The 10,548-nt window shown below is 41.4% G+C and overlaps 1 protein-coding gene across 1 annotated transcript; it reads right to left on the bottom strand.

Annotated features, from left to right (window-relative positions):
- Positions 1-7,618: 7,618 nt before the first annotated feature.
- LOC136063373 (uncharacterized) lies at positions 7,619-9,437 on the bottom strand. The gene is made up of 2 exons (XM_065763683.1): positions 9,089-9,437; positions 7,619-8,487 (listed from the first exon to the last, which is right to left on the bottom strand). The coding sequence occupies exons 1-2, from the start codon at positions 9,435-9,437 to the stop codon at positions 7,619-7,621; spliced, it is 1,218 nt and encodes a 405-aa protein (XP_065619755.1).
- Between the last annotated feature and the right edge of the window lie 1,111 nt (positions 9,438-10,548).

Here is a 10,548-nt window from a genome sequence, read left to right as displayed (position 1 = left end):
CAAGTTGATCTTTGGAGGAGACGGAGAAAAGCTTGAGAGCACCATAGACAAGATGAGAACGGATAAAATGACAATCAATCTCGATGTGTTTAGTCCGTTCATGAAAGACATCATTGTGAGCAATATGAATGGCACTCTGGTTGTCACAATAAAAGGGAGTAGCGGAGGATGTGGACACACCCAAATCCTTAAGAAGCCATCGTAGCCAAAGGAGCTCAGATGTGGTGTCAGTAAGAGCACGATATTTTGCTTCAGTATTGGAGTGGGCCACGAAAGTTTGTTTCTTACTTCACCAAGAAATCAAAGAAGAACCAAGGAGAAAGCAATAACCTGTAGTGGACCTGCGATCAGTGGGATCTCCTGCCCAATCAGCATCAGAGAATGCACGGAGTATAAGGGGAGACTGAGCTGAGTAGAAAAGGCCATGGAAGAGAGTGCCCTTCAAGTATCGTAGAATGCGCAGAACAGCAGCATAGTGAGTCGATCGTAGAGCAGACAGATATTGGCTCACCTGATGAACAGCATAAGAAATGTCTGGACGAGTAACTGTGAGATAAACTAGGCTGCCAACCAATCGTCTGTAAAGAGAGGGATTAGACAATGGTTTCCCCCCTAAGGGTGTCAGATGCGCATTAAGTTCAACTGGAGTGTCAACAGTCTTGCTATCAGTGAGTCCAGCTCGAGATAAAAGGTCAGATGCATACTTGGCTTGAGTAATATAAAGACCATCTGTGGAACGAGTGATCTCAAGACCCAAGAAATAGCTGAGATGTCCAAGGTCTTTCATCTCAAACTGCTGACTAAGAAAATACTTGAGTTCTTGAATGCCACTGAGGTCATCACCAGTTATGATCATATCATCTACATATAGTAGAAGCAAAATGGTGCCTTTATCATTGCGACGAAGAAACAAGGCAGAATCATAAGGACTGGCAGTATAACCCAAGCGAAAGATGGTGGAGCTGAACTTGGCAAACCAAGCTCGTGGAGCTTGTTTAAGGCCATAAAGTGCACGTCGAAGGCAACAAACCTTGTTTGTTTCAACAGAAAGACCAGGAGGAGGTTGCAGATAGATTTCTTCATGCAGATCCCCATTAAGGAAGGCATTTTTAACATCCATCTGAAAAGGGTCCCATTTACTAGCAGCTGCAACAGCTAAGAGGGCACGAACAGAGGAGATACGGGCAACTAGAGCAAAAGTCTCTTCATAATCAATCCCATACTCCTGTGTAAAACCTTTTGCAACAAGATGAGCCTTGTAGCACTCGATGGACCCATCAGAGCGAGTCTTGATCTTATAAATCCACTTACAACCAACCACAGACTGACGAGGAGGGAGAGTAACCAGATTCCAAGTATGGTTTTTGGTTAATGCATCAAGTTCCTCTTTCATTGCAATCTGCCATAAAGGGTCAGTAGAGGCCTCACGATAGGTTTGAGGCTCATGGAGTGTAGTAAGGGCAGTGTAACAATGATAGTCAAGTAAATGTGCAGGAATGGATCTTACCCGGGTTGAGTGGCGAGGTGGAATGTCTTGTGGAGGATCTTCAGGCAGAGCAGGAGCAGGGGACCTAGGCTCAAGGTGGGGTAACTCGTCATCAACCTGTTCATCTACAACCTGTCTTGGAGAATCATCAAAAATATCTGGAGATGGAATAGAGAAGTCCAAAGGAGGATCAAGAGTATCTGTAGAAGGAACAGGAGACTTATCTGGAAAGATTTCTAAAACAGAAGAGTTAGTTAGGGAAGAACGAAAGTGAGAGAGTTCAACAAACAAGCGGTGTTCCCAAAAGACAACATTACGAGAAACACGAAGACGATGAGAGACAGGATCATAGCACTGATACCCTTTTTGAGTTTCACCATAACCAAGGAAACAACAAAGTCTAGATCGAGGCTCAAGTTTGTTGTGCTCATGAGGCTGAAGAAGAACGAAACAAGCAGATCCGAATGAGTGAAGGTAATGATAGTCAGGGGGTGACCCAAAAAGGCGCTCATACGGAGTCTGATTATGGATAACAGTGCTTGGAATGCGATTAATGGTATGAACATCATGAAGAGCGGCTTCACCCCAAAATGGGGCAGGAACTTTGGTAGAAAGAAGAAGAGCACGGACAGTGTCAAGAATATGACGAAGTTTTCTTTCGGCTCGACCATTTTGTTGAGAGGTGCCTGGACAGGTTAGATGATGTACAGTGCCATAGGAATGTAATAGAACTTGAAAAGCATATTGAGTATATTCAAGAGCATTATCAGAACGAAATGTTTTGATATGTTTGGAGAATTGTGTTTCAACTATTTTTGCAAAGTTACTGTATATTGGTAAGATTTCAAAACGAGATTTCATAGGAAAGATCCAACTATAACGAGAATAATCATCAATGAAGACAACAAAATAACGAGATCCACCAATACTAGTAACAGGAGAAGGTCCCCAAACATCAGAATGAATTAACTCAAAAATACTATTAGAGATAGATTCACTATTATTGAAAGGTAAAGCTGGCTGTTTTCTTAACTGGCATGAAGTACAATCAAAATTGTCTTTGGACACAGAACCCAACAGACCCTTAGAAGCTAACTGTTGTACCCGAGTAGATGAGGCATGACCAAGACGAGAATGCCAAAGTGCGAGAGAAGGTAAGGAAGAAACTGCAGCAGCAACAGAGACAGGAGCAACAGGTGGAAGATGAAGATTGTCCACGGGAAACATACGCCCAACCCTAGGACCGGTCCCAAGCTCTTGCCCCGTCCTCGGATCCTGCACAATACACCTAGAATAGTAAAAAATAAGGCGATATCCTAGTTCACCTAATTGTCCCACAGAGCACAAATTATAGGATAGGTTAGGTACATGGAAGACCCCAAGAACAGAGAGGTTAGAGGTCGAAACAAAACCTAGACTATTCCCATGCATGGTGGAACCATCAGCTATATGAATATTAAGAGGATGTGGTGCAGGGTCAAGTTTGGAGAATAAGGATGAGTGAGGTGTCATGTGATTGCAACAGGCAGAATCAAAAAGCCAAGTTTGAGACTTACCGGGCAGAACTGAAAGAGCAGTGGAAAGAGATGCAATACCAGCCATACGAACAGCCTGAGCTATGATCTCCCGTAGTTCAGTGGGGGAGAGGTTGATAGTGGATCCAGAAGAATGGGACTCAGCTGAAATGGAAGGCATCAGCGAAGTAGGCTCAGTATTAGCAACAACAGCAGTAGATTTGTTGCGATGGTAAAAAGTCTCAATGGTATGGCCAGGACGCTTGCAATAATTGCAGAACTTCTTGTTGGTCTGCTTGCGACGATTGCTGGACCCAGAGAAATCACCTGATTGTTGAGGTTGCTTAATGGCAGGAGAAGAAGGAGTAATAGCCAAAACATTGAACTTATTCTGGGTTTGAAGGGTTGCAAGCCGAGCTTCTTTTCTAACCAACTCGTTTACAACAGTATCAAGAGAGAGAGGAGGACTGTGATTAAGAAGCTAACCTCGGATGGGCTCAAAGTTCTTGTGAAGTGACATCAGGAATTCATAGAGACAAAATTCATCTCTAACTGTAGTATATTGCTGAGCATCCTTTGAGCATGCCCAAATTGGATCAGAAAGGTCAATTTGGTCCCAAATGAAGCGAAGCTGATCATACTAGTCATTGATGGATTGCCCTGGTTTTTGTCGAAGTTGATGCAATTCAACCATTAACTGATATTTCGTGGATCCGTGAGTAGTGGAGTACCTTTTGGCCAACATATCCCATGTTGATTTTGCATCATCAAAGCTGCCCAACAGGTTGGAGATGGAGGGAATGGAAGTGTTCCGAATCCATGTGAGGATCATATGGTTGTGACTATCCCATTCAATCATGCGACTGAGGAAGGCAGCATCTTCTTCACTTGCCCCCTTGACAGGAATAGTAATTGCACCAGTACAATAATGCCAAAGCATGCGACCCTTAAGAAAACTGCGCATAGCTTGAGACCAAGGTAAGTAATTCTTATTCCCCTCTAATACAGTACTGATGGGGCGAGGAAGAAAATTATCCTTTTAATCCATTTAGAGACACAATATGCAAAAACAGACTGCAAAAATGAAATCTACGCGAAAAACTGGATAAGTAGAACCTAGACTGCAAAAAGTCAACCTGTAGAAAAGTCAACGGTCAAAGTCAACTCTCGGTCAAAGTCAACCTTGGTCAACGGTCAAAGTCAACGGTCTGGTCAACGATGACATCAACAGATGACGTCAGCAGTGGGTGACGTCAGCAGATGAGTGGATGATGACGTCAGCCCTAGGTGACGTGGCAGAATGACGTCACGGATGACGTCAGCAGAACTGAAGGAGGCGCGTGACGGCGCGTGACTGAGGCGCGGCTTCTTCAGGCGGCGGGTGAGAGCGCGTGCAGGCTCCGATGCTTGCGAGACTTCCACGGTTGAGTAGATCGAGGCGAGACGATCACGGTGGTATCTGCAAAAACGTTATCGGAGCAAGATGCACGGCGGAGACGGTGATTGCAGTGGTCTTTGTGGTGCGGGACTCCTCAACGACGGCGGCTGCAGTTCCGAAACCCGAGGACAATGGCTGAGAGACGTCGAAGGTTCAACAGTGAGTGGCTGCAACGGCTGTTGTGATGGCGGAAGCGATAAGGGTGGAGTAACACCAAGAGAGACAAGACTGCTAAAAGAAAGGTCAGAGCAGTGGCTCTGATACCATGTTAGAAATACTGAATGATTGTATTGTATTTCATGATTTGGGAATATACATGTGATGCCTTTATATAGGAGGCATATGTGTGTAGTACAAGTAAGTATATGTGTGCGGTACAAGTAAACTAGCTGGGCCTAAAGCCCATAACATAAAATACATTAACACTCTCATTTGCAAGTTATCAAATTCTCTCCAAAGATTCTGTAGTTTAATAGAAATTACTTTATCATAGCCATTAAATTGCTTTTTCAAATTTTCCCATGCATCTCTAGATTTAGTTGCACCAGAAATTCTAGGGAAAATAGTTTTGCTTACCCCTTGCTGGATGAAGAGTAGAGCCCTTGCATCTCTTCGCTTGTTTTGCTTGTACTCCTTTAGCTTTGCTGCTGCCAAAGTTGACAAATCTTCTGGCTGTTCATAGCCTTCTTCAATTAAATCCCACAAATCTTGTGAGATGAAGAGTGTCTTCATTTGTGTGCTCCAAAAATCATAGCTCTCACCGGTGAAGATGGGAACAATGTTTTGGGCATAGTTGAAGGTGGCTGTACTTGTACTTGCTGCCATGGTTTATGGTTGTCTGGTTTATAGTTCTAGGACAAAAGAGGCTGGCAACCTAGCTCTGATACCAAAATTTGTTGGGTGCAAGTTTAGAACAATATGGCTAGGAGTAGAATTTAGTGTTTATACTTTTGTAGATATGTTACTATAATGCTAGATATGAAAAGAAAACAGAGTGTTGCTGCATAACTTTCATTACAATATTGTTTCTTTTTTCGGATATTACCACTTCATTTACAACTCACATCTATATATAGATGTGTTAAGAAGTTTAGGATGACTACAAGCTTCAAGAACACTACAGAAGTTTGCTTCATTTCTCTTTAATTGACACTTGTCCATGAGGTGTCTACTTGCATGCTTGCTTGGTGCTGGATTCTTCATTTGTTGACACTTAGATTTCAGTTGCTTCTTTCTTTGACAGATAGGGAGCCACTTGTCAATTGCAAATTACATTTTAACATAACTGTCCAAATTTGGTGCTTACTAAAAGAAAAGCCTCGTGCAAGACCACAGCTGCAATAGAATCAAAGAATTGTTGCCTCAAGCTAGAAAACTACTTTTATAACAATAAGTCAATACGAAACGCAAACACTACACACGAAAATATATGTCAAATGATTGTAGTAAGCTAAATGGTCCAGCTCTTCGTATGCTTTGAACTGATACCCAAATTCTTTGTAATGGGCAAAGAAATGTATATCATTATAAACAGTGGTACTTTCAAGAAATCTCTTCTTTCTCATGTTAATTTAGATGTTATGAACCTGCTTGGAGCCTTGTAATCTTTCTTCTTCTTCTTCTACTTTTGTGTGTGTGTGTGTGGCTAAGTTAAGGGTAATTGCCCCCTAGATCTTTCTAGCTATACAAGTTTTGGCCACGTTGGTTGTGCATGTAAATTGTAAGACGTAAAGGCGTATATTATAGAGTCATAAACTATGACTTGCCTTATTTTCTTTTATAATATTGGTTAAATTAGTCATTAAATAGTATGATGTATGGTATGAGAGAATATATAAATATATATATATATATATTTTTTTTTTTTTTTTTGAAGCTGGAACCAATCAATTTTCATTAATTTAGAATACTAGAATCCAAATACAATGCATCCACCACTGGCGGAGGATCCTCCTCCATCCAAATAATTTCATTATCAATTAATCTAGCAAATCTAGCCAAAGCATGAGCAACACTATTTGCACTGCGCCTAACACAATTAGTTGAAATGGAGTTGAAACCTACGACCAAGCACCAGATGTCTTCATATACTAAACCAAGTCGCGAGATATTCGGTTAAGCCTGAGAAATCGTCTTCATAACCATAGCATTATCACCTTCCAAAATTATCTCCGTGAAGCCCGCATCAATAGCAAACTCAAGTGCTTTACTGCATGCCATCACTTCCACCTCCTCACTATCTCGCACAGCAACGACCCTCGCAGTTATAGCAGCCATGACTTCACCCTTTTCATTCTAAATCACAGCCCCATAACCCGATGCAACTCCATCATCAAAACAAGCACCGTCGAAGTTCAGCTTAAATAATGATCCCTGTGGAGGCTGCCATGTCTGCTACACTAGAACATGAATCTAAGCAGGCACACTCAAATGATCTTGTGCATCTGTATACTCCCTCAAATAATCCACTGTGCGCTGGGCCGACCTTGAAGGATGCTGGAATGCACCTTCATGCATGATCGTGTTCCTCTAATGCCATATCTGCCAACAAATAACCCAAAACAGGTTCCATTCCTCCGATGAAAGCTTCGCCATGAGAGTTGTGACTAGCTGCAAGAAATCATCCTGCTCAGTACATGATTTTTGAAATCTACCTAAACTCCCAGCCCAAACATCCTGTGCCGCCCCACAACTCCAAAGCACATGCAGAACTGATTCAGCCTCTTTCTGACAGAAACAACATCTCGCGGTCTCCACCACCCTTCTTCGAATGAGATTGTCTTGTGTGGGCAAAATATTAAGACAAGCTCTCCAAGAAAAAATTTTGATCTTATTTGGAACATCTGCTTTCCAAATTTGTGACCATAGTGACCCATATGCTCTTTGCTCCGAAGACTCCCCAGCATTTAACTCTTCCTTCCTTAACTGTTTTGCCACAAAATACCTAGACCAGACTACATAGCTGCCCTTCTTTGAAAAAGACCATACTAGCACATCTTGTACAACCTGCCTACTCAAAGGGACTTGAAGTATAGCTTCTGCATTAAACTGATGGAACATGGCCGTAATTCTTTCTTTATCCCACTGATGATTCTGCCAGTCAACTAACTCAGAGACCCTCCACTCCCAAGTCTCCTCGTCAGGTTGGAAAAGAATTTTTTTTGTTGGTTGGTTTAGTAGCTAGCAATCCTTTAGAACACGAATTGAAGCCCCATTACCTACTCTCCAAAGGCATCCTTTCCACAAAATTGGTTGAGCCGCTAACAAACTCTTCCAAACATAGGAACTATTTTGGCAACCAGTCGCTTCAAGAAAATCACACCGCAGAAAATATTTTGCTTTAAAATAGCTGTTTAAGAGAGAGCTTTTATCCCGCAACAACCTCCAACCCTGTTTTGCTAACATGGCTAAATTAAATGATCTTAAATTTCTGAAACCCATTCCGCCCTCTTTCTTTGGCAGTGTTAAAAAACTCCAATTTTTCCAGTGTATTTTCCTTTTCTCCCCAATTTGTCCCCACCAAAATCTAGCACATATAGTGTCCAACTCATCACATAATTTGCCAGGCAACTGACAAAACCCCATTGTATACGTGGGGATGGATTGAGCCACTGCTTTTATAAGGACCTCCTTGCCAGCCCTAGAAAGCAACTTCCCCTTCCAACCTTGCAACTTTCTCCAAATCCGTTCCTTTAGAAAAGTAGAAGTCTTATATTTTCTTCTTCCTATCAGAGTAGGCAGCCCCAAATAAGCATTAAATTTCTCCACTTCCTTAACCTTTAATTTTTCAATTATCCATGCTTTCTGTTCCATAGACACATTGCTACTGAAATAGGCAGAAGACTTCTCAAGGTTTATGCATTGGGCCAAAGCTTCAGGATATAGCTGTAGGGTATCAGAAACCACCTGCACTTCATCTTTATTAGCTTGACAAAAAATCAAAGAATCATCAACAAAAAGAAAATTAGTAATAGGTGGAGCACTTCTACATAATGCCACTCCATGCAAACTCCCTTCAATCTCTGCTTTAGCAAGGAGCGAAGTAAAACCTTCAGCACATATCAGAAACAGATAAGGGAACAGAGGATCTCCTTAGCGAATACCCCTAGATGGGGTTATATTCCCATAAGCTTTACCATTGATTCGGACTGAAAAGGAAGGTGTAGAGACACAACTCATAACCCTATCCACCCAAACCTTCAGAAACCCCAGTTTAATCATCATGCCTTTAAGGAAGCCCTACTCCACCCTATCATAGGCCTTACTAACATTTAGTTTAAGAGCTAAAGCCCTTTTTTTACCCTTCTTTCTAATATGCATGGCATGCAAAGTTTCATAGGCTACCAACACATTATCAGTGATAAGGCGTCCAGGTACAAAAGCACTCTGAGTAGGGGAAATTAACTGTGGCAAGATCAGCTTCAACCTATTCCCCAATACTTTTGAAATAATTTTATATATCACATTATATAGGCTAATAGGTTTGAAATCTACCATTTTCTCCTGTTTCTTTACTTTAGGAATCAAAACTATATAAGTATAATTAATATCAGGCACCATATGACCAGTATGTAAAAAATCTAACACAACCCCAGTCACCTCATTACCAACAATATGCCAAAAAAATTTTATAGAAAGGGGCATTCATACGATCGGGTCTAGGAGCCTTTGTTGGTCCCATTTGGAACAACGCTGCTTTAACTTCTTCATTGTTATATAGCCTGGACAACACCTCCAACATATCCTTAGTCATCTTCCGGTTAACTGCATTAAGGCATTCCTCCATTCTGTCACAAGTGCCTACTTTAAAAATATTCATGAAATAATCAAAAGCCACATCTGCAACGTCATCCACCTCCTCCACCCAAACCCCATTAGCATTCTTGATTCCCTCAATAAAATTCCTTCGCCTTCGTTGGGAAGCCTTGGAGTGAAAGAATTTAGTATTCCTATCTCCATACTTTAACCATGACACCCGGGACCTTTGATACCAAAACATCTCTTGCTTAAACAATAAATCATCCAACTATTTACTCAGTAAAAGAAATTCCTTTTTGCTTTCTTCGGTCATCTCACTGGCATTCATTAGTTCCAATTTCTTTTGTAATCTTTTAATCTCTTCTGTTTTGGGTTTAGTCTTAGAAGAACCCCATGTATGCAAATCAGCCCCACACATTTGGATTTGGTCAACCCAAACCACTTAAACCCACGCTACCATGCCCTCCCTTTGTCCATGCCTCAAGTACAGCCTTCTCACAATCATCCCATAACAACCAGCATTCCTTAAATTTGAAGCCACCAGCCCCCCTACCCCTAAGCCGCCTATCATTCATGGTTGTCAAAAGAATAGGAAGATGATCAAAAGCATGGCTGAACAAATGGGAAACCAAACTTGTCGGAAACATTTCAGTCCATCCTCTATTAGCAGTAGCTCTATCCAACCGTTGTTTTGTGTGAGCTGAACCTGGCCGCCTATTTGCCCAAGTGAACTTATGCCCAATAAAACCCAAATCTATCAACTCACAGTTCTCCAAAGCAACCCAAAAATCCTCCATTTGGTTATAGTAAGGTGCATTGACACTCTGTTTCTCTGATGCATGAAGTATAGCATTGAGATCACCAATGCAACACCAAGGACCCTCAACAAAAGTCCTTAAATGAGATAAAAGTGCCCATGAATTTCACTGATGTCGCGGAAGCTTGAAGAGAAGCACACATGATGCTCTCTTTGATGGACAGAAACTAAACTGTTAGTTCCTGGGTAGTAAACCTCGAATCCACGAGGGGTTTCTTAAATCCACAAGGTGATAGGTCTGGAATCCACCAGAGAACACAAAAGACACAAGTCTAAATTTTTATTGATAATAAACTATGTTGCCTCTGACGGCTACAAAACATATAAATACTAAGGAAAACGTCTAAAACCCTAATTCGCGCTAATTACGCGATTAGGTAACAAAAATACCGAATTTTATCAAAAATGGCAGAATTGAGTTAAATGCAGAATCATAAACTTCTGACCTTAAGGGTCGTCCCAAAACAGACGGGACCATATTCTGACTTTTAAACTAAAAGTTATTAAGGAAAAACAAATTTTACTATAAATAGCA

The sequence above is a fragment of the Quercus suber genome, unplaced genomic scaffold (genome assembly GCF_002906115.3).
Source record: "Quercus suber isolate HL8 unplaced genomic scaffold, Cork oak 2.0 scaffold_21, whole genome shotgun sequence".
NCBI lineage: Eukaryota > Viridiplantae > Streptophyta > Magnoliopsida > Fagales > Fagaceae > Quercus > Quercus suber.
The sequence above is the reverse complement of the archived record's forward strand: the minus strand, read 5'-3'. Positions and strand labels throughout refer to the sequence as shown.

Bases quoted from the DNA above. Each gene is read 5' to 3' on its own strand.
- LOC136063373 (XM_065763683.1), bottom strand. From the start codon at position 9,437: ATGTTTTGGTATCAAAGGTCCCGGGTGTCATGGTTAAAGTATGGAGAT. The intron at 8,488-9,088 runs GTATGAATGCCC...TATGTGCTGAAG, and splicing joins AAAGGCTCCTAGACCCGATC to GTTTTACTTCGCTCCTTGCT.